This window comes from Agelaius tricolor, unplaced genomic scaffold (genome assembly GCF_023055355.1).
Source record: "Agelaius tricolor isolate 1412-34295 unplaced genomic scaffold, bAgeTri1.0.p SCAF_4, whole genome shotgun sequence".
NCBI classification, from domain to species: domain Eukaryota; kingdom Metazoa; phylum Chordata; class Aves; order Passeriformes; family Icteridae; genus Agelaius; species Agelaius tricolor.
In genome coordinates, this window is record NW_027269264.1 from 36,665,633 (window position 1) to 36,690,511 (window position 24,879).

General features: G+C 42.3%; 1 protein-coding gene across 1 annotated transcript in view; it reads left to right on the forward strand.

Annotated features, from left to right (window-relative positions):
• Nucleotides 1-4,120: 4,120 nt before the first annotated feature.
• CD180 (CD180 molecule) overlaps nt 4,121-24,879 on the forward strand; it is an 82,734-nt gene continuing 61,975 nt past the window's right edge. Inside the window, 1 exon segment of the mRNA XM_071425913.1 lies at nt 4,121-4,304. Within this exon segment, the coding sequence (XP_071282014.1) occupies nt 4,121-4,304 (184 nt within the window).

Sequence of the window (24,879 nt, forward strand, 5' to 3'; positions counted from 1 at the left end):
GCTTACAGGTAAGCAAGCCTGCTCTTAGGCAGGAAGTAACAAATTCATTGGGTTTTTAGAGGTGCTTCCCCATTATTTTTTGTCCCCATACTATAGTGCTCTTTTGAATTTAATAAGCCAAGGGCCAATTTTTAAATGTCATGCCATGCAACACAGCAAATATTCCAAGTCAGGATAGATTGCGGCATGGAACCAAGACACTGCAGCACTGGAAGCAGAGGACAGTGAGACCTAAACCCAGCCTGCATTTGGTCATTTTGGTAAATAGAGACATAAGGAAACCCAATGTCCTATTCCTTCACAGCTCACAATGGCCCCCTTTGCTGCATCCCTCTTCACTATATCCTTCCAGCAGGCTCCAGCTACCACACCACACAAATTTGTTACGACATCCTGTTTCAATCAAACTTGTTGTGCCATTTTCAGAGAACCTGGAAGGACAACCTGTAGTCTTTACTCAGCCTAATTGCACCACTTTGCAACACTGTCATTTAAGGCTTTTTAGCCAATAGGTCATCAAAATAAAATTATTCCAATAACTTGTTCTTTTACCTGCCTGAGATTCACAGAAATAGTAATCAGCATATAAAAACAATTTATCTCTCAATATGAAATTACAGGAAAAGATTTGAATTAAGGGGTACATTTAAAAAAGCATAGGAGCTTTTCATTGAACAATGCTAATAACAGGAGACCTTTAAACTCTATTGAAATATAATTAAATGCATGTTCACCTCAAAAATAATTTTAAAGAATTAAGCTTTCTTAAAGCCATTCCATAAAGCCCCTCAGAACCCATTATGAATCCTTTCAATAACATTTACAACTATTCAGTTATGGGGTTTTGGTTTTTTTCTTGTTGGCTGGGTACATTTCATGAGAGCAAAACTGCCTAGTGCCATTGTGTTAGCTCTGGGGAAAAATACAGTGCTATAAGCAAATGCAAATGCTCTTTTGTTTTCCCCTCATTACCCAACAGAATAAGAATAGGGGTATAATTGAACAAGTGACCTCACATTTGGACACACATAGGAAAGAATGAAATGTATGCTATTGTAAGTTCTCTGGAGTTCCCATAAGCAAACATCTCCAGATATTTCCCTAAATGTCAGATCCTGCTTCGTATGAAGTCAGTGGGAGGTTTGCCATTGTCTTCTGTGTCAGCAGGATGGAGCCTCTGGTACTTGTGCTCAGATGTGGTGATTTATCCATGCCCACCAATGTCACTAGAGCTCTGTCTGCTTAGGTTAGCTGAAGATCTGGCAAGACTTATTTATGCTCTATCACTATTGAAATCACAGCATGCAGGAATTTAAAAAACAAAACCCGAGAGGGCCAACAAACAAAGAAAACTTCTTTGTTCAAGGAAGCCCTGGAGGACAGTCCAGAGCCTTTGGGAAAGGACTGCACATAAACAGAGCTAAAGAACATGGAAAACATTTAGGTATAGCAGTCAGAGCACTGCAGAGAGGATAAGATTATTTTGCTCACTCCCAGGAGCTCATGAGCTCCTGCTCTCCACGATGGATATGTGGGATCTGTAAGGGAGAATGAAGTGATGTCTCCTCCAGCTCATGGGGCCCTGCAGAGCAGGGATGGGAGAAGAAATATGTAAGTGCTGGGTATCAGCAAGTGATGAGGAACACCAGCTGGATCCCAGGTGGTGGAGGGAGATACCCAAATTCCTATCAGCAAAACCACTGGACCCTTGGTAGCAGAGATGACTAGCACAGGCAGGGAATGGAACTGCATACAAACCTTTCCATCTTGACATTTTTTCCCCTCTCCTGTTCTTTATGACCCAGTCTCTTTGAGTTTCCTCTATCTAAAGACAAACCTTTCTAAAATCAAATTTTCAGTTTGAAAGTCCTGCCATTTTTCTACAGAAACTCATTGTAGGAGAAAGCCTTGGCAGATCTGCCCCAAACCTCTGGTCATTGCAGTCCTGTCAGAAGTACCAAGAGACCTCGTCTGCAATGACTCATTCAATTTAAGAGATTTTGGGTTTTTTTAGGGTTTTTTGATGTTGTTTGGTTTAATCAAAGCCATTCCCTTGCTATCACCTAAGCTGGAATATAAACATACTCTTCTTAAAATTACAGCGCGTCTTTGTTTGGTTTGAATGTACCTTTTTGGAAAACAAATCCTGCTGAGATTTACATCTTGCTCAGCCTTTTAATTCAGTGCCACACAAAAAGCAGACAGGGTGAACTGCTTAAAAAGGACAACAAGTACACTTTATTTTGGAGTCAGCCCACCACAGAGAAGAGACGAAGAAAAAACAGCTGTGATGAGATTCATATTCATAAGGATCCTCCAACAATGTTTGCATTGCCACAATGCCATCTGCTTAATGAATATGCCCAGCAACCCAGTGAGGCAAAATAAAAGTAATACTCTCAGTTGAAAAATGGAAACAGAGGTGACTCTCCTGACTGACTCTCCTGAGGTCACAGGGCTTGTATGTGGTGGAGACACCAAACCACAGCCTTCCAGTCCAGGGTTTAACCAGAAGACCATAACTTACCTATTGACTTGTTGACCACTGTATGCACAATCACAGAACCTGTGACATGGAAGTCCAGAGCTTCTGTCACAGCAGAATCTGAAGGTGACCACAATTACAGGTGTTTCTGGTGACCTCTGAAAAGAGAGAGCTTCTGTCAAGCAGTGGTGCTGAATCCTGGAGCTGCTATCTCCTGTGTGATAACAGGATCAGCATTTGTTGACAGTAATAGAGCCACTCCCTCAGAAACAGGAGTACTTTAGATTTAACTGTGTTACATCTCATTCCATGTAAAACCAAAAGTAGCCCACTGAGAGCTGAAACATAACTAACTCAGTGAACACCATTTGTGATGTTGCTAAGCTGCTGCTGAAGCAATGAGGGGAGATACATGAAGTCTAAGAGCTTCTGGCCAACCACAGGGTGAGAAGGGCCACTCTCTCCACACCAGCCAATGCAGAGGACACCATGTGTGTGTACAGCCAGGATGCTCTGTGGTCATTAGCAGGTAATTCATACATCTCTGCTTGGGGAGGACCATCCATATTCTCTGGAGGTCTGAATGAACAGAAAAACTTTTCCCTACTCTGGGACTGCCGAAGTTTCTCTAAATCATGGCAGTCAGGGGAAGTCCATGATGGCTGGAAAAAGGGAATTCTAGCACCAGTTTTTAAAAAGGGGCAAGTGGAAGACCCAGGTAACTACAGAGACCGGTCAGTCTCACCTTTGTGCCAGACAAGATGCTGGAGCAGATTCTCTTGGAAGCTCTGCTAGGCACATGGAAACAAAAGGGTGATTGGTAATAGCCAACAGGGTTGGTAACAGCCAACTTACAGCAAATCTGGTGCCTGACCTTCTATGTGGGATGATAGCATAGGGGGATGGGGGGAGAGCTACTGACATCTGCTCCTGGACTTGCACAAAGTGTTGAGCACTGTCCCACACAACATCCTTGTCTCTAAATTGGACAGACATGGATTTCAGGGATGGACCACTGGGTGGATAAAGAACTGGCTAAAGGATGTCCAGTCACAAGGAGTTGTGGTCAAGGGTTCATGGTCCATGTGGAGACCAGTGAGGAGTGGTGTCCCTCAGGGGTCAGTGCTGGGGCCGATACTGCTCAACATCTTTGTCAGGGACATGGACAGGGGGATCAAGGGCACCCTCAGCGAGGTCACGGACAGCACCAGCCTGTGTGGGGCAGTCGACACAGCTGGAGGAAGGGATGGCATCCAGAGGGACCTGGACAGGCTTGAGAGCTGGGCCAGTGCAAACCTCATGGGGGTCAACAAAGCAAAGTACAAGGTCCTACAGCTGGGTCACAGCAATCCCAGACACACCAACAGCTTGGGCAGAGAAGTGATTGAGAGCAGGCCTGCAGTGAAAGATTTGGGGTGATGGTTCATTCAACATTAGCCAGCAGTGTGTGCTCACAGCCCAGAAAGACGGTTGTGTCCTGGGCTGCATCCAAAGCAAGACAGACAGCAGGGTGAAGAAGGGGATTCTACCCCCCTACACTGCTCTGATGAGATCCCAGCTGGAGTGCTGCACCCAGGCCTGGAGTCCTCAACAAAGGAAGGACAAGGAACTGTCAGAGTGAGACCAGAGGAGGCCATGAAGCTGATAAGAGGAATGAAAGACCTCCCCTATGAAGACAGTCTTAGAAAATTTTGGCTGGTCAGCCTGGAGAAGACAAAGTTGCATGAAGACCTCATAGCAGCCATCCAGTATCTGACAGTGGCCTACAAGGGGAGCCAGAGAGGACTGTTCATCAGGAACTGCAGTGATAGGACAAGGCGTAATGGGTAGAAATTGAAATTTATTGAGAGTGTGGTGAGATGCTAGAAAAAATTTCCCAGGGAGGTTGTGAGTGCCCCAACCCTGTCAGTGTTAAGGGCCAGGAAATGTCTTGAGCAGCTTGGTCTGGTGGGAGGTGTTCCTGGTCATGGCAGGGGGAGTTGGGACTAGATGATCTCAAGATCCATTCCTACCCCTTAACATCCTATGAGTCCACGATTCTACGATAACTGTAACCCATTTCCAGAAACATATCTTACCTCTGGTATTGCAGGCAGTGGCCTTCCCTCAAGCTTCTGTCCCACCTGCTATAGTTGTACCCTTTCTTGTGCACTCTGGGAACTACTTCCAAAGCAGAGCCAGCTAACCATCGAAACTCACCCAACAGGGTTCTGTGTCCTGACAGAAAAAGGGGAGCTGGTAGACACAGAAGTGGAACTGTTTTCCCCCTCTGCTGAAGGGATTCTAAACAACAGAAGTGACCCAGACTAACACCAAGGAAAGCTGATGGAGATGAGTGAAGCCCTTCACTACACCAGAAGGTACTCAGTACTACTGATCACAAGGTCAATATGTCTGGCTTTGGGGTAAAGGAAAGAAGGGCAAAGGAAGAGAATATTAAGGCGAGGTTATTGATGTGACAAAGCTGAAATCAGGAAGAGAGACAAAATCATGCATCAGCTTTCCTCAGAGGTACCTCAATGACTTGGCTATGCCTGTGTCATTTATCCATTATATAATTTTCCCCATTTAGGTGGAATATTTGCATTAATTGTTAAATGGGTTATTGTTAACATGAGGATGTTTCCTGCTAATTCAGTAACTCCTTGCCAGGCCAATAAATCTTTGGGTTTTGGCCTCACAGTATTTGTTTGCAGTATATTTTACCATTGTGTCAACTCACTTTTGGGCACCAGGCAGCTGAGATGGCTTTTTACAAGCAAGATGTGCTGTGTCTGCCCACACAAAGCACAAAGCACACAGGCCACAAAGGGAGCTTCAAGTAAAGAGGTCAGCCACGGCCATCCATCCATGCTCAGATGACAGACCCTGCCTGGGAGGAAAGAGAACTCTTCAATTCCTAAGCTCTCACTGAGATTTCTTCCACCTGAGGTAGGAAGGAGAGGAAAACAAGAGTCTGCTCATTAAAGCCCAAGTTATTTTAAAAGTAACACCTGCTAGGCACTTCAACCAAAATCAGAGATCTTCCTGGAAAGGAAAACGAGTTTTATGGCTCAGCAGAACAACTCTGAGATGCAGAGATTCCTCGCCTTTGTGTTCCTAATACCATCTTAAAGTAAACTTGAAAAAGGGATTAGATAAGGTCTCAGTCCCCTGGGATAACTATAATTACAGATTTAGTGCTTTGAAATCTGATGTATGAAGGGTTAGTCCAAAACTATATCATATACTGCAGTACCATCATCTCAATAATCCATAAATAAATGACTTCAGCTTTGCAGGACAGTGGCAGTATTATGAAACCTGTACAGAAACTGGCTGTAACATAATTGATATGAATGGTTTATTGGAGGTGGCCTGTTGTCTTTAGCGGTGCAGTTACATTTTTCCTCTGTTTTTAGCCCTAATTGTGAAGGGTTTTCTTAAATCATCTGAATAAAAGCAGTGTTTCTGTTTCTGGTAGTCAGTAGCTCCTAAACACCTTCACTATTTGGATCTACAGTTGCAAAACTTTCATGTGAATACTTCTAACAATTCATTAATTCAGGACAGGCTTTAGTTGGCCTAAACTCACATCCATTAAATGAAGTTACCCTGTAAAAAAATTGGTTTGATCATTTCATGTTTGCACCATTAAATACACTGTTACCTAAGAAGACAATCTTACCCATAGCCTTTGAGGTGAATTATACTTTTGTAACCATGCAAGTGGTACATGTTCTTCCCATCAAATATGTGCCTTTCAAAGGCATAGGCTACTCCACTGCGGGAAGAGTTGGTGTTTAAAAATACCCTTTTGCCATTTTGCTGCACTTTGAAGATGTTACTTCGTCAAAGGAAAGGCACTCAATTGCATCAGAAACATAAACATCTGCCAAAAATATGTTTGTAATCAGCATTCAGAGACAGGAAAGCATCCCTATGTAGAAAGGTTAGTTCAGCACGTGTTTAAATTTAAGCACATATTTAAGTCACATGAAAGGAAGTCATACTTCAGCATTTCTCCTTGCATTGGCTATTGTACCTACTCTCTGCTGGAGAAATCAGTGGTTTTTCCAATGAACTAAATGCCATGCCTATATTTCCTAAGAAAATTTGACATACACATTGAAATATTTTCCTAGGCAAGCATGGGATTTCAGTATATGCACAAGTAAGTTTCTGAATGAAGGCCTAAAATCAGAAAAGATGTATGGATAAACAAGAATTAATTACCTGTCATTCCCAAAGAAAAGACCTTTCTTTAAAATACAGCCTATATTTTTCAGGGAATCACTGCTCTCTGTAGTTCTTGAGCAGCTGAGCTTCAGCTGGCAAGATTTAGTTAAGAGTGAATGGCTGCCACTTGAGAAAACATTCTCATTCCCCAGCATGAAAAAGAAGTGGCCTGCACATTATTGAGTTTGATGTAAATAAAAAGGGTATGCAATTTCAAAGACACCTTCTAATTTCTTTTAATAAGTACTTTAATAATTATGACAATTAAATAGCCTCTGGGATTTCATAAAACTAACCTGCCTTTCATTTTTTAACTGCAGACTCTTTTTCTACCGGTATTATATTTTTCTTTTCAGATAAGCCCATCTCAACTTCATTAGGCGTAGCAATTGTTCTGCTTTGTAAAAATGTAGTCACATGCTCCAATTTTTATGGATTAGGATCATACACATAAGGCCATTTTATATAGGACTTTCAGTAGCTTCATTTTAGGTTCTGCTTTACAGTGTTGTTTGCTTAGCTCATAATCTTCCATTAAATTTTTTCTGCTCAAAACATTTATTTCTTTACTTGGTTTGTATTTAATTGCCATAAAGCTATGAACTGTAAGAACTCTGTACACAGAGTGACTGATCCACTCCTCCATGTACTGTATGTATCTCTTACTTAACTAAATTTACAGTGTTACTCAGTTCCTCACCATATACTTCTCTGTCAAACTTTACAAAAGTTCACGAATTCTTTTTTCCAACATATTGACCAAAAAGTGAGTAAATTTAAGAACAAAGTGAAATTTGTCTTGTTCTTTTAAAAACTAGAAGGGAGAAAATACCTGTCTTACACAAATATGACCCCTATGTATGACAATAAGCTAATAACAGAATGGACCAGTTCATTTCATAGCTTTGATGTTTGCAGAATGAGCATGAGTGAGAAGTTATTTTGGTATTCAGATTAATACCATATTTTCACTTTATTCATCCCAAGACTCACAAAGTGAAACAAAAAACATGCACATGCACATGCACATGCACATGCACTGTATAGTATCAACATGAAAACCCTGCACTCATACGATTTATACACCTGGAACAGTCTAAAGCTCCTCAACATTTGCCAAAAATATCATGACTAAAAGGACACAGTCACAGATATACCAGGGCAGAAATAGTCCTGTATCAGGAGTCTTCTACAGCACAGCTTCTACTGCTGTATCATCCTCTTCTACAGCACAGCTTGCACACTTCATCTCATAGTGCAAGCATGGATTTAGATATCATCCCTCACAGGACTGCATTTGTGCCTATTCCCCATCATGTCTTCTGTGCACAGCACACAACTAACGGGAAGTTCTAGCAATTTATTGCAGCACCAATTTTAGCCCATCAGCATCCCAAAGGTGGTTTGACCCCAGAGGGATAAAAGCTGAGAGGACATGTACAGTGTAAGGAGACGAGGAAGTGAAGTGCCAGAAACTGGCAGCTGACTTCTCATCAAGTACCAAAACCAGACAAAAAGGCAAAAAGATGATAGGTCAAATTATTACAAATGCAAAATCTGAACTGATGTGGGGTTCTCTTGGAGATAAATACAGCCCAGCAACTGCCATCAAGGGTCAAAAGTCTCTGCAGGAATCTCTCATGCAGACATCTGCATCTGACTATTCCAAGCTCACTTAAAACCATGTTGCTCCTCTGGAAGATGAGCAATTTGTTTTCTCCTTGGAGTTTTGGTCTATATCAAGATAAAAACTCAGCCCATCCTCCTTTCCTTCAAAGCTAATCAGAATAATATTTAATAAGGAAATAATAAAGCAGAAATCTGACTGAAACTCATTTCCAAAGATCACTTTAACTTCATCTGCTGCAACTGATAGTCAGATCAGCACTGCTCAGAGTACACACAAGTCTTGTAAATGGTGTCAAGAAATTTTGCCTGAGCCAGTGCTTCCCAGATGCAGCATCTGGTTTTCAGCTTTCCAACAAACTTAGAGTTTGGTTTATTAGAGCACAAGGGAGGTCAAATGACTTGACAGAGGTCTCCCAGCAAGTAGAGCATAGCACTGGGTTTGAACTCAGGTTCCACCTGGTTTGCAAATTTCCACTGTCTTGTCTGGATGCTTCTCATCCATCAACCCTGCTCCTCTCTGCCAACTTCACAGCAAACAAACTCACCAAGCCTTCTTCCCAGACAGGTTACAAACAGGTTTTTTTACCATTCATCCAGCACACACTGAATTTGGTGGATTCAGTAAAACTTCAGTCTGTACTGAAAGTGTATTTTGAGTGCCCAAGAGTGGGAGAGCAGTACCCCGCAAAAGCCCTTTTTGTGACCCACTCTCCCCACCCAGCATTCTTACAGAGACACATTAAAGGACAGGAAAGCTTCTGTGCTGCCTAAACCAGGGCTATCCCAAACTGGTCACAGCAAAAACAGCCACTGCTCCCCAGATATGCAGAGTCTGGGGTCAATCAAAGGACCAGAAAATATTAGAGAAATATATACTTTCCTTCCTCTTGGCAGCCTTGGCATCAGCTGAATGTCCCACCTCTCTAAACTGCTCATCACTGCTCAGCTCTGACTTGCAGCTGACTGTTCCCTTGCTCCTCATAACCATGACTGAGTCCATCAGAAGTCTGGCTGAATTGCTTTTGGAATCGATAAGAACTTATAAATCAGTAAATTCAAGGGTAGTAAAAAGTTTTTAAATTGTTTTTCTTGTTGTTGTTATTATTATTAAAAATAATTAATTGAACAGTAGAATACTCAGCCCAAAGAAATGCATTTTTGTCTTAAAATGTACAATGGTATATCTTTTGTTGCTTTTGCAGCAAACATGAAATCAGACTGAGAATCAAAAAAGTCAAAACAGAATCCAAGGCTTCCCATTAAACAACTTTACAGTTTTGTATAATTCATAGCATTTCTCTGTGCTTCATTTCCCTCTCTTACAAAGCAGAGCTACTCAAAAATGTCTGCCTTTGCCAAAAAAGTGGGTTTTTCAGGAAATGAATATGGTATTAGGTATAATCCTGAAAGTCTACAGGCTTTGAAGCATATCCTCAAAATTGAAACTATAGTCTATGTGGTTTGGGTTTTTTCACTATCTAATTAATGACTTCATTGTATACTGTCCAGCAAGAAAAGGAGACATTAATAAAATGTGACCGTTCATGGGCGCAAGAAAGAGATACTGTCCTTCACACAGAGCAGTGGAACATGAGGCTGGGGCAGTCCGTCCTGGCTTCCACCTCGGTCACCTCAGCAGTGTATAGGGCTGGGCTCCAATGCCATCTGGGGAGCTAAACCACTTAGAAACCAAACCTACAGATCCAGTTTTGCTGAAGAGTTTATTTGGAACAGGTAGGACTTTACCAGAAAACAAAAGGACCGATGTTTGCTAAATAACAGCACTGTGAATAGTATGACTTTCTACCCAACCTGGCTCTTAGGAGGAAAGCTAAGGAGGAGTTTAGGAGGAGCTGCTGTCCACCTGGGAGGACAGGTACGTACACAGAAATATCAGTGTTGTCTAAGCTGCAAAATGCTGACTGGGACCACCTTTATGATCACTGTTTGATTTGGGGTTTATCAAGGAGTGATATATGGCTTCGGAGATTACCTCTGAAAAGCCACGCAGCTGTTTGTAATGATGCCCTTTTGTTATTTATAGCCGAGTTCACATTTTTGTCTAAAGCATGGTCTACTAGATGCTGTTTTAAAAATGCTGCACTGCAAAAGCAGAAAAGATCTACTGTCATTTCTAAATTGCAGTATTACACTAGATTAGGCCTCTAGCAGTGCCTCAGATGGAGTCTCTTCCTGCTCCAACTGTCAAACAATTTACACCATCAAAACCTGGTTTTGAACAAGGTATAATGGACAATATCAGAGTGCTCTTTCCTTGTCAATTCAGATTCAAAAATGATTCTCACGTAAAAAATTATTAAGGCATGCAAAGCCTCAGTTCACTCTATATCTATTGAGCAAAATTATTTTTAAAGTAAAAATAAACCAAAAAAGCCTGACAACAATAAAATTTTAAAAACTCTTTACAATTGTTTGAATAGCTCAGATTTCTTTTTTGGGTTACATCCAAACATCTTGTTCTATTTTGTTACAGTCCTTAAAGGTCACAAAGCATTTACCACTTTTCCTAATCCCACCCCACAACATGTGCTATAGCTCTCAGGTTGATCCTGTCTCCTCATGACCATCCTCTTCTCAGTCTCTGTAATTCAGAAGCCAGCAACAGACATCCCTCTCTGTATTGCAACATGCCCCCATCAGGTTATTCAGAACAAAACAATTCCTAATCTGGACTACATTGCAGGGGAAAAAAATGGGAAATTTCATGGCAGCTTTTAAACTGCCACATGTTACAACCCTGTACAGAGCAGCAGAGCCACTTTGTTGATCCAGGCTAGGAAGGTATGTGGCTGTGGCAGATGGGTCTTGTTAGCAGCAATGCACAGCTAAAAAAGGGCGTGGTGTTCTCTCTTCAAAACAAGCAAGTTTGAAGTGTAAGGCATCTTATAAAGTAATGCCTTAGAATCAGAAAATGCCTAAAAAGGCACAGTATTTGACATTGCTTGGTTTTAGATTACAAATAAAATAGCCCCTGTGTCTCTTCAACCTAGAAAGCAGAAACCTTGCGCATGCTTTGGCCTGTATCTCCATGTGAACCACATGATGCACAGCCTCACATTACTTCTGTCTCTCTACTTAAAAAAAAAAAAAAAAAGGTACTTGAGTTCAGCTCTGGAGTTGGAAATAAAGATTTTGAGATGAGAAAGAAAAGTTTCTTTTCATAACTACAGCATATTTTTCTCTGTGGACAAAGTGAACACTAGCCAAAAAGCAAAAATATAATCCATGAGTTCCTGTATTTTAACTGTCTCTCATCTTGAAGCAATAAACAAAGTTTAATCAAATACTTACTAGCTGAGTAAATATTTTTGCTCATATGTATAAACCAACCTAGGTCAGATTCTCATGTTTTGGCTCAGCATTAGTATGTCTTTTCATGGTTGGTAGGTTCAAAATTTTTTTTTCCATCTTAATTCCATATGCTAAATCGAGAAACTATGCATATATACATACATAAGTATATACACACGCTCTCTACACGTTGCTTTTTACAGACCCTCCAAGAACTGTTTCTTTTTCCTCTAAACAAAGCCCAGAAGCATGTTCATGAAGTGTCACTACAGAACTCTGCAATGACCATTTAACAGAGGTCAGCATGTTTCAGCAAGGTAACAAACTCCAGCTGCCTACAAACTAGGTGGAAGGATCTTCCCAGCCCACCTTACAAAGGTAATGTGGGTAATGTGTCAAAAGCTCCATTTAGGCAACATGCTCCCACCCAACCCTGCTTACCTTGCATGTTCACTTCTATTTGGCTTTCAGCAAGCTCAGGTCCTGTATTATTCTTACTGTGTGTCTAACATAACAGAGAGCCCTGTGCTGTGAATACTAGTAGAACAGTTCATTTGCTCCAGCTCTGTGAAGATTGTGGTTTAAGCCCTCAACTCCATTTGAATCTTTACATCAAATTTCTCCATTGCTTGAAAGCTGTGCTGAAGTCCCCAAAGAGCTTGACCCCGCTTTTCCCGAAAAGCTTTAGAGAAGAAAATGGAGAAGTAACTGTTCTCTGAGGACCTCCCAAAGGAGACCTGGTCTGCCAAACAGCAGACACCTTCCCACTGTCCTCCCTGGAGAGAGAACCAAGCAATAATAATGTCAAGTAACATTAGCCAGCATGATTATCTATACATTCCAAAGCAGTACTGTTCAATTCTACAAAACTTGTGGCTATGTGTCACATTCAGTGTGGAGAACTGCAAGGAGATCTTTTAAAAAATATATATTCAGGAACGAAATTAAGCCAAAGGAGGCAAACATTGTGTCTGATAACAATGGTAATGTTTATTGGTAACAAAAAGACAAAACAAAAAGGAGTTACCCCACTAAAGAGGGCTAGAGAAGACAGAGCAATGGGAAGCAAAATGGGAGAGAGAAGGAAAGATGGAGATGGGACAGAGGGAAAAGAAGGCATGATATGATGTGAGGGGGGCTAGGGAAGGAGGGCCAGGAGCCTGGGAAGGAGGGCCAGGAGCCTGGGCAGGAGGGCCAGGAGTCTGGGAAGGAGGGCCAGGAGGGCCAGGAGTGTGGGCAGAAGGGCCAGGAGTCTGGGAAGGAGGGCCAGGAGGGCCAGGAGCGTGGGCAGGAGGGCCAGGAGTGTGGGCAGGAGGGCCAGGAGCGTGGGCAGGAGGGCCAGGAGTGTGGGCAGGAGGGTCAGGAGCCTGGGCAGGAGGGCTGGGAGCGTGGGAAGGAGGGCCAGGAGGGCCAGGAGCATGGACAGGAGGGCCAGGAGCGTGGGAAGGAGGGTCAGGAGCCTGGGCAGGAGAGTCAGGGGCCTGGGCAGTCATGACAAGGATGGGCGGCGGGCTGGCTCAGGCCGCTGGACCGCAGGTGCCTCAGGCAGGGACACGGAGATGAAGCAGGCAGGGCGTCGGTCAGGGACACAGGGAGGGGACAAGGAGGCAGGACAGACGAGAGGGTGAGCAAGAGCCAGTGAGGTGAGGAGAGCCAAAAGGCAGGACCCAAAAAGGAAGTTCAAAAAGCCCGCAAAAGAGTCAAAAGGTGAGAACAGCCCCCGGAGCCTGTGGCAGTTACCTTTCATGCCCCCGGCTCCTCCCCGAGTGTGCCTGCCGACAGGAGACCATTGGCCCAGCCCGATGTCCCAGCGCCGTCCTTTGGCAGAGACCTTTTTCCATCTCTGGGGTCCAGTGCCTTTGGTGTCCCCCTGCTGTCCCCCCTGCCTGCCCTGTGTGAGACATGAAAAGGTGGCCAGGCAAAGTCTCCCCAGAGACAAGGCAAGGCTTTCCTGCATCTTCTCCTGGCTGCCTCCTGGACATGGCACATGCGCAGTCCCTCCCCCCGTGCCTCTGGCAGCCATTGCTGAGGCCTAACAAAACTCATTGGCTCCTCACACTATGCTTTGAAAGCTTTTCTTTTCAAACAGGTTTTGTTCCAAGCTCTTTCTGCATTTCACAGGATCGCATATATTATGGTTGGGCTGAACTGTTTTAAGATAATAGTTCTGCCATAACCTTTCCTTCAGACAAGTGATGGCTTTATGTCCTGAAAAACATATCAGACCAGATATTACTTTTGGGAACTGTGTCTGTCTCCTGATCCTCTAAGACTCAACTCAGCTTTTTAAGGACCACAGCCTTGCAAACAAGCTCCATCACTAAACTGTAAGATGATGGCCCTGAGCTGTGCCTGAGCCAGTGACTTTGGATCCAGAAAACAAAAATGCAGAGTGGGTGTTACCAGGCCACCCATCCCGTCCCAGTCTGTTGACCAAATCTCTCACTAAGCCAATTCAAATACATGTCCTTCTTCTCATCTCCCTCTGCAGAGGTACTATGGCCTACCCATGGATGCTAGATGGATCTGACACATTGGCATCTAGAGCTGACACACTGGTATCTAGGACATGACTCCACAAAGCAAGGCTCCCCAAGGGATAGGAGGAATGTTTCTTTTAGAGGAGCTAGCTATGCTTGTTTTTTCTCGGTGAGGACAATGCAAGTTTTTTATGACAGAAAAATCATTAAAACATTTTAAAATGGAAACTAGACTCTAGATAGTACTCCACTGCTTATAAAATATAAGAGAGATCAGAGGAAACAGATTTATGAGAATCTAATTTTTTTTCCAAGATTCACCAATCAGTTGGGACTGGGGTGAGTATCTTGCACAGTTGCCCCATTCCTTCCTCATCCATTAGACTTTACACCTCCTCCATGGGGCTCCGTGGGTGCATTTTCCCCAAGAGACCCAAAAGCTAACTTTCCCTGCAGCTGTTTATATGAGACTAACCTTTCATGGATCCAGGCCAGACCACAAGGAAGCAAGCCACAGCTCTCTGCCCATTTTTTGCCTTCTCCTGGAAAGACATAACATTGCATGCCTTTGTCAGCAGTGGTCTAGCTTGGCTCTATCTCTAGCCTGGGATTTAATCCTGGGAAACACTCACATGACTTCTCCTTACAGAATCTCCATTTGAGCCAGATTTCCCTAAAATTTCCCCCTCTTTATTTATCCAACTGTTAACTTTGTTGTTTTGGAGATATTTTTAACCTTTCAATTTCACGCTTTGGGGCCCTAATTGTAGGAAGACATGACTGCAGTTTCTCAGTATAAGAACCAACTTCTGACTGCTGCTTTCTCAGAGGGTCAATTCCACTACTGAGACTGAATATTTTCCCTCTTCTTGTTCTTTCTGCAAGTTTCAAATTTATTTCAATCCTTAAACATAAACCTATTTAAACAATCCACATGTACGTTAATGATGTTTTAAATGTTTCTTTGGAACCACTAAGTCAATCAGCATCTGAATTTCCATGTAAAGCACTCTGACCTTGCTGGTAAACAGACCTAGGCGGAGAACCACTGACAAAGAGAGAGAAGAATCAGACAAATGTGTGAGTATCATATTCTCATCCTCTCCCAACTTTACATTCTCCTTCTCCCAAAGTTCAGTCTCAGCTTCTCTCCTCTTACCTAAAATCCCGTGGTTCTCATTTACAGTTTCTGCAATTACAACTCTCAAGCAGAGAAGCATGGTTATGATGCTCACTATGGGTGATAAAGATGAAAAAGACCTTTCCCAAGTTGCTGTCAGGGTTGAGTTTCTGATTTTTGTCCTCTGCAGGGAAGTGTTTCTGCCAGAGGCAGCCTACAACCTCTACTCACATAGCACTGCTACTCACCACTTAGAAAGCCTGACAACACTGGCATCTTTCCATGTTTAGTACCCTCCTTAATACTTCCAAGTAAAGTATATGGGTTTATGTCTTACTGAATCCTTTTACTAATCTTGCTCTTTTTTCTACTGTGGTCACTTTATGGGAATGAGTGTGGTTGCAGAGGAAACCGGTCCCAGTTACTAACTCAGCTGCCATAGTTCAGAGGGAGAACTTGTTTCTGACCTTTACACAGTCCCTCTGCAAGAACATCCCCTCCACACTAAGATTATTACTTAGGTCACTCCTTTATGTATGAGATCAAGCTGCATTTTCTCCAGTGGTTCTTCCAACACTTTCTAAGGAAGCTGAGCTGCTATTTGAGGTGTAATCTTTCAGGGAGATAGGCAACTAGAAGGTGTTTGCAGCGGGATAGTGCAACATTTTGAAAACAAACAAGTGTCCATTAGCCTATATTAATAGTACATTCCTAGCAAGCCCATACCAGTCATGTTATTTCTCTCTTCTTAAAAATGGCAAAAATAATTTAACTCATTGAATTTAATAAGCACACATTTATCATACTGTCTGATTTCATGCTCCAGTTATGTTTTTTTACCTATTTCTGGATCCTTTGGCCAGTAAACATGATGTGTGATCATAGGTTTTCCACTCTAGACAGGTCAAAGGCCCCTGGTCTTTAATGACTTATGTGTGGGATTTCCAGTTGGCCACCAACCTGGTGAATCCATACAAGCCCGTGTGGTGGAGCCTGCAGTGTCAAGGGCAGGGGTGGAGTGTGGATGTGTGCAAGGGAAGGGCCCACCCTGTCATTGGTGCACCCAGGCCACACCCCCAGGCTTCCAGCAGCTCCTCCAGGAAGGTGTCACAGTTTCAGTGCCCTGTTACAGGTTCAGAGAGGAATCTCCCATCCTGTGCTGTAATTTCTAACAAGACCTGAACAACAAGATTAGGGACATGCTTTTACACCAGCCTAAGCAGGCAAAAAACCAGTACATTTAATGCAGGAGTGGCAAGGGTGGCAGGGACTGGCTGTCCTGCCCAGTGGACAGGGAACTTCTGGCTTTACAGCTGTTTTCAAGATCTGTAGAAGTTTGAAGATCCAGGTTTTGGAGAAAACACAAAAACAACTTGTACTCTGTCCCTCCTGGGTTCACTGCTCTCTCTATATCCATGAGAAGCTGTGATCACAATTCTTGGAATCATGAATCAATGTGAGCAGATCATGATTCAAAGGACCTTCGGGTAACTGGAAGGACATAGCTCTTTTTATGTCTGGTGGAACACCTGAATACATCTGCCTTACTGAGCTCAGCACTGCAGGCTTGCTCACCTACAGCCACTCAGAAGACAGATCCACTTCAGGCAAAGAGTCAAGGACACCCAGAAACTATGGTTTGGAAGTCTCGTTTTCCTAAGAATCAGGTGACTTTCCATGTGTTCCCAGTTTGCTGCCATTGGTATTTGCATGACAGTAACAACCACAGAGTCTGGACCACAGATCATTGTGCGTATATATCACCAAGTGGCCCTGTAAAGATGTATGTTCACTATGGCTCTAAAGCCATTCTCCACCTGCAGCCTCTCTCTGGTCAGATGTGTGTCTTTCTACTTTCCTAGGCTGGAAAAGAGAAGCACTTCTCTGAGGCTCTGAGGAGCAGTTAGTGACCAAATTTAGATGTGCAAGAAAATAATTGGGTCCAAGGCACTGACAGTAGCTAGTTTCAAAATGCTTTCAGTTATGTGTTCTAGGTTATTTGTAGAGGATCTCCTCTGAGTTTTACTATATGGCTGAGAAGATTTTCTTCTCTTGCTGCTAATTAAAATAATAGTAAACAGACACTTGTGTACAGTCCTGCCATTATGCAGTTTATACCTCTCTCATCTGGATGCTCCCTGGGGCATGATTTAGTTTAAATATCTCTCTGGTAGTGAGGTGAGTCTTCTTCCCATACAATCCACTCACATCTATCTCCTTTCATAAACATTTCAGATCCCATTTGCCTTTCAGTTTCTTTCCTTCATCCCTTAAAATTACCTTAATATGTCCATTCTAAGGGGGTATATTTTCTGAAGCTACTAGAACCATTTTCTTTCCAGGTACTGGCTCAGAAAGGAACAGTGTTCTTCACTTCAACAGAGTTCTGCATAGTCTTTGTATTTCAGCTTCCACTGTGGAGAGTACTGAAGCCCCAGTTTCTTGAGGTTCTAAGTAGGGCATGTGATATGCTGAGAAATGAAATACTTATTTCCTCAGTTTTGTCTCTTGCTCCCTCTTCCTGTCCCCCACCCTCAAACAGCACAGCTTTGAGTTATGCCTGGAAGGATTTGCTTTAGACCCAAACACAGAGGGAGAGCTTTCAAAGGGCAACGCTGGTGATACTAGTCTGTGCTCAGAATTAATGCATGCACATCTGCCCCACTAAGGTGCCTCAGCACCAGCATCCTTCACTTATGTCAAAAGAAAGTCATACAATACGAGATTTGCTGTAATTTAATATAAATCAGTTAGCAGCTTCTAAAGGAATAATCAAACTCAAAATAGTGTTGAAAGTGAACAGAAATAATAGATCCAAGTTGCATCAAGCAGAGGCAAACAGTAGAATTCAACTTTGCTCTGCCCAATGTTCAAGATGCCTTTGTTTGGCAATTTGGTTTGTAAACTAACCACTGTTATTTGGCACATTCAGAGATGTTTTACGCACAGAAAAGAGGACAGCAAGGACTGATGTGATATTAAGGGATACAAACATAGAAAGCAATGAAAATGTTACTATATCCTCTTTGGCCAGCTGTATTTCTGAGTCCTTATTTGATGGAGAAAAAACATGTCATTTGTCCTCTGCACATACATATGAATTATAAAGTTCTACAAGTACCAAGTCTGCAATTACTGCTGGATTTTGCATACAAAGGGCAAAGGAGAGTGATGTGGCTTCTTGCAGCTTCCCTTGTGCATTTCTGCTGGAATCAAGCCCTTCCAATGAGAAGAGTATTTGAATAAAGCAGGAAGAAAGAGTCTATTTTTGCCAAGTAGGAGGTTCTGTCACCACTTTGGAGAAAGGGATAGGGGGCTTTGGCAGAGCTGTGCAGCTAGCAGCTATGGCCCACACAGAATGCAAAAACCTACACAGGCTGCCAAAACAGCCAGCTCCCAAGGGAGTTTCCCTCTCAAGTTAGGAGGCAGCCCCAATGACTCCTTGAGAGCTGGCATTAGAGGTGACACTCCTTGAGTGTCACTTCTAATGCACATATCAAAAACTCTTCATCCTGACCCCAAAACACACTTTGTCTTTTAAGACAGAGCAAAAAAGTAAGTAATGGCACTGTTATAAAAACAATAAAGTTGACCTTTTTCAGAGACAGCTGCATGTTATGCTGCTCTGAATGCATTCATAGTTCACATCTGTTTGACTTAATCCATGCAAATCTGTACATCATGACTGAGTCTCAAGAGATCATGTTTCAGCCCTGCAAAACCTATGGATCGTTAGTGAATCTCAAAAGACCATGTTTTGCTATTGTGTACACAAACCCACAGGAGAAGGGATGAATGCAAGAAAGACAATCACTACGAGACAGGGAAGGTCTCCTACAGATATTAGGTCTAGAACAGAAATGTCTTAAGAATTGACTAGCAGAAATGATACAGAGAATGAATGTAAAATAATTAGTAAGGAGATGAAAAACATACTTAGGTAAGAAAGAGGGAGAACTCAGAAAGTACTTGGCATTGAAGCAAACTAACTTTTTAAGAGATCTTGCAGAAAAAAATTACACAGTACTGTCATATTTAGAAACTACACTGAAAGTCATCCGCAAAACTGTAATAATAAAAAACCCAAGTCTTTGAATTCATTGGCTTGATTCTCAAAGATGGGGTTCATTGAAAGCTATGAAGAAAGAAGAGCTATTAAAATAAGCTCTTTGGAGGGTCTTGCTCTTACCAAATAAATATAATGAGCAAGGGATTATCACAGTTTTGCAATTTGATCATGATGTTCCAGGCACACAGTGAGTATAAAGAAAATGCATGTTAGATTATGCCCAAAGGATTACTCCTTCTAATGATAGCTATAAACAGTGTGTTTATTTGAAACTCTGAATAAGAGAGTGCAAAGCGCTCTGTGTGACTCAAATGCACACTGCTTGCTACAAAAAAAAAAAAAATCATCAGCATTATTATGTCTAAAACAAGCCCAGGCATTTGTGAAAAATGCAACAGAGCTTGTCCACTATTGTTAAAGTTGGAATGCCCTGTCCCAAAACACCTGAGAATATCCCACTGAGATCCAAACCAATCAGATGGCTCCCATATCTATGTGTCCAAGACAGAACTCATGGCCCTGAACTGTGTTTTGAGAGAGAAGACATTTCATAGTTCGGTTTCAGGGTTTAGCTGCAGGGGCTTCCCGCTGCTGCTGGGAAGCTCAGATCAAAACCATATCTCAAATCAGCTGTAAGAACCTGAGGGGAGAGGACCTGGAAGCAGCTCAGAGTATCCCAAATAATGGCAGTAAAACAGCTGTGGCAACCTGGCTTTGTGCACAGGAGTGTGATATCAATGGTTCTGTGACACACAGGACCCTGGGAGTGCCTAGTGCTGCACCACAGTAGCAGCTGTCTCTGTCACTGCTACCACCAGCACCCACTCTGAAGTGGCACCAATGCTGAAAGCACTGCCAATGCCCCAGCCAAGCCCTGCACTGTCCCTAAGAAGAAGAACTAGAATAAGCTGAGGCTGAACTGGCTGCTCCAGCACAGAAACACCATCTAACTGAGGTTATTCAAATCTATTACTGCCAAGGGCTGCTGTACAATTTTAATGGAGCTTGGCTGGTTGTTTCTTCCCTCTTCTTTTCCCTCTATCTTGTCAGCTGTCAGGAGCCAGACCAAGCTTGCTGGACTCAAGGCTGCTCCTCTGGCCAGCCTGCTCCAAAGCTTTTCCACAGGCTACAGTGGGGTCAGTACCTTGTGCTCTGCCTGTGAGCAGACACATTCCTCTTCTGCTGTGTGCACCCAGTGTGTGAGCACTGGGAGAAATAGGCTATTTTAAGCCTTTTTATGCCCCAATTTACAGGTTTTTTATAACAGGTTTAAAGTGTTCAACTCTTTTAACATGAAAAACACCTGGCTAGTCAGTTTTTTTAGCAATTATACTGCTCTCTTTTAAGGTGCATTCTTCAGCTAAACCATTAGCTTTTTGTTGTTGTCGTCCTTGCCTTCTCCACTGTTACCCAGTGCTTTCTGATCCTGATTACTCATCTACAATGTCACAGCTCTGTGGTTTTAGGTCTGTCCTGTGTTATGTTGATGAAATCTCTGTGCCAACCATACTGTCTAGCACACTCTTCACATTTACAAGGCCAAGGACTAAAGGATTTTAATTTTTTTTCAGCTTTTCTGTTTCGCTTCTGGAAAACTAAAAAAAAAGCAAAAGTTGCAAGGAGGAGAAGTTGAAGGGAGACACAAATATCTCATAATAGAGAGGGCAGGGCTGCAATGCCAAGTCAGTTATAATCTCTTGTAACTGCCTTAATGAGGAGTCAGTTTATTTTTACGAAGAAAAGGAATTAAATCTGAATGTCATTATCAAACACGCCACAACTGATACATCCTGTGCACACCTTCAGAGAGATCTGTCTGTCTAGTTTTGGTAATGAAGAGCAGCCAAGCAGCTCTCTAACCAGGTCGGTCTCATGCCTGGTGGAGCAGCATGACAACTCTTGCAGGGCTCTGTGCCAGCTGGCAGTGCTTCAATCTAATAATCCCATACAGCACTTTCCTATAGTGCACTGCAGGGTGTTGTAAGGCTTCATTAGCTAAGTCTTGTAAAGGATTGTGACTGCTTAAATAAAAGGGACTAGTTTAATGTTAAATATTAGGAGGACATTTTTCACCATGCAAAATTTTCATCTCCAGCTCAGAAAAGTCAGCTCTCATCCTGCCCCCAGCTCTGCTAAAGGGAGGCATCTGCCACAGGCACTGGTATCAACAGCATTGTCTGGAGTGGCCAGAAAGTAACACTGACGCGCAGGTTTCTTTCACATTCAAAGGAACATTTCACTGATTTCTTGAAAGAAATGTTCATTTTCTTCCTTGGCAACAATTTAGCAGCTCAAACTATATGCAGGCGAGTTCTGGTTTTTGCCAGAACATTTCATTCAGTTACATTTAAAACCTTTATAAACAGTCATTTTAAAAAGTAACAAAAAGGAGGTAAGAAGGCTATATTTTAACCTAAGTGAAAACTATTTCCATTGCAGTTAGCAGAACAATTCGCACTCAACAGCAGTAAGCTTTTACTGCTATATTGCTTAAATAAATGACAGTTTAAATTAAAACAGTTAATCAACTGCTAGCCATGCAGACCTTCCTGCCCTACATCATGAAGACAATATAACCATAGACAACAAGGATCTTTCTGTCAAGAAAATCAGTTCCAAAAAGGAGAGAAAGCCTCCCACTGGCTGTGAGCCTAACAAATGGTTCTGCATCTTACCTTCAAAAAACCCAAAACCAAAAATTAAAAAAATCTATGCCAGGTTATTTACTGGAGGTAAATCTCACAAATTCAGAGAATAATTGTGGTACCATAGAAGTACCCTTCACTGTACTATAATTTAAAGGTTTCAGAAATTAGTGCAGTAAATCACAAGGGTCACTTTTCTAAACCATGTCCCCAGGTACCACATTAACACATGTCTTAACGTGGTGACTCCACCACTTCCCTGAGCAGTTTGTTCCAATATCTCAGCACCCTTTCAGTGAAGAAATTTTTGCTAATATCCAAATTAAACCTCCCTTTGTACACCTCAAAGCCATGTCCTCAATTGCATGGAGCAAGTAGGACTGCCTAGTGCTAAGAAGGACATGCAAGACACAGCAAAGCACTATTTTGGAAGTTAGAGGAGTGCCCATATTCCTCTTCCCATGGTCCTCTCCCATTTTCTGCCATTCATCTCTCTCCCCATGTTTTTGGCATAATGACTTCTGCCATTGACTGCAGGGGCTCTCCTCCTTTTAAGGCTCAGCAACCACAAAAGAGAGCCAAAATTTCTGGCTCCTAAAGAAGTTTACAGTAGCTGGTATTTCTGCTGCCTCTGATATTCTTAATGACTTGTTGGTCAAAGAGTGAAGGAAACACCTGTTTGTTAATACTTCTGACCTCCACAACCACCACACAGCATTTGTCCTTCAGTAGCCAGGATGTCTTCCCCAAGGCATCCTGGTATGGGTTAAGTCCAGACAAACTGGTCTTAGGTCACCTAAGAAATCCAGTTTTTCGGAACATTCACTCTGAAAATGTGGGCAGCTGAAAACTCTGCCCATATTTTCTCTGTCTGTCAGGGTGTCTCCTTTTTCCTTACTGACACTCAGACTTTTAATTTCACCCCAAGTGCTTTTATTGTGGTTTTATGCAGCACAAGCATGTCAAACAAAGTAGTCATTACTTAATTACTTGATATCTAAATTGGAGAATTTAGTCAAACATCTCAAGTTTTCGTAATTATAGGCAACTTTATATAAACATCTGATGGCAAACACCAGGCTTGCATGCTTGAAGGAGGCGCACTTCAAATGACAGGAGGATAACCTAAGTTAACAAAATAAACACTGTTTCTCACCTCAGTTTGCTAATCTTCTGAATATTTTTGTTTTCAACTGATTTTGACAAGCATTTTTTAAATTCAGCAGAAGTCTGTGTATCATTGGAGTGGTTTACTTTGAAACTTTATTACTACTACAGACCAAAGACTGAGACAATATTTTTATCCAGCCTCTGGTTTGTCAAGGAATTCTGTCATTAACATTATACCATTACCTTTTTGGATAAAGCACAGCTAGCAAGACTATAGCCTGGCATAAAAAATGCATACAGGTAATTTTGTATCTATACATTTTAGTTCACCTTTCTTTTCACTCCCAGAACTCTCTCTTAGGTACAGAAAATGCTAATTTTATGGCCGGCCAATAAGGACTTTTCTCTACTATGTAACACCCCAGAGAATGTGACTCCAGGCACTTCCTCCAGAAAAAAAATCAGCCTTTTTTAATTGGCAGGGGAACCTTGTTCTTTTACCTTCTCTCAGTTAGATGGTGAAGATCTCTGCCAAATCTGTACCCAGATTTCCTTGCTGACCCTTCCAAGAGGAGATCTTAGCATGAGTAGGCATAGATGACAAAACTATTCCTGACACCTCCAGGCTCTGGAAAAGCTGTAAATCAAATGGGAAAGAGCTAAATCTTGGTCTCTTTTATGTGCTTTGGTTATCACAGGACATCTACAAGGGCAGTGACCTGCATGGTCCATGATGCTGGAGAAAGTGGGTGCCAGTGCAGCAGTGGGTCACTGTGAACTGCTCCCACATTATTCCTTCAGTGGAGGAGCCATCTCTTTTCCCTGCCAATCATCCTCAGTGGCAATTGTGTCACTCTGAAAAGCCAGGACACAAGGGATTATGAGCTACTGTTTGCATTATTTTTTGCTTTCTAGAAGCATAAGTGGCAAAATTATTTTCTCAGTCCATTTCATCAGCCTTAAAGTCTTATTCAGGATATCCTTACACCCTCTTCTTGTTTGTTTTTTTGCTTGTTTGTTTGGCTGGTTTTCTTATTTGTTCTTTGTTTTGGTTTGGGTTTGGGATTTGGTTCTATTTTCAGTAGTATGGATGTTGTCCAGTCATAATCTATGTTTTTATTTTTACTCTGAAAGTTAGTGTCATCTCAGCTCCTTGTATGTGATCCCTCTGCAGTCATTTGTTCTTCTCCTCAATGTGTGTGCTGACATTTTTGTCTTGTACCACCTGCATCCTATGGAAACCCCTCATTACTTCTTTATGGCTCAAACCTCCCTCTCCTCAGGTGAACCTTTTCCTGTCTTTCCAGTGGGAATAGGAGATAAATATTGCCATATTTTCCAAATTTGGCATCAAAGGGACCTCATCTTTAGAGAAGGCAGGTATGGATATTAGGTCCAAGTTTCTCCCTGGTAGAGGTGCCCAGGTTACTGGAAAGGTGTTTTTTGCCCAGACTGCTGTGGACCATGGTATATTCACAAGACTTTCTCTGTGCCTAAGCAGGGGGCAAGGAGACACGAGGTTCCTCATTGCTTCCTGACTTACTCCTATCCCATTTTACAACTATAAATGAAATTAATTCACTTTCTGCAACCTGCATGATTGTTTACACTTGATAAAATCTGTTAGTGTTACAAGAAAATATATATGATCATTCTTACTAAGCATATGAATGGCAATACACAGCAATGTATAGTATTTCATGATTACATATCCAGCTGTTTCTGACATTACATGTTGTCCCAAGGAAGAGGTACAGCTACGCATGCAATACTCACTCTGCTGTAATCTGTCTCTGGTCACCATGGCAGGC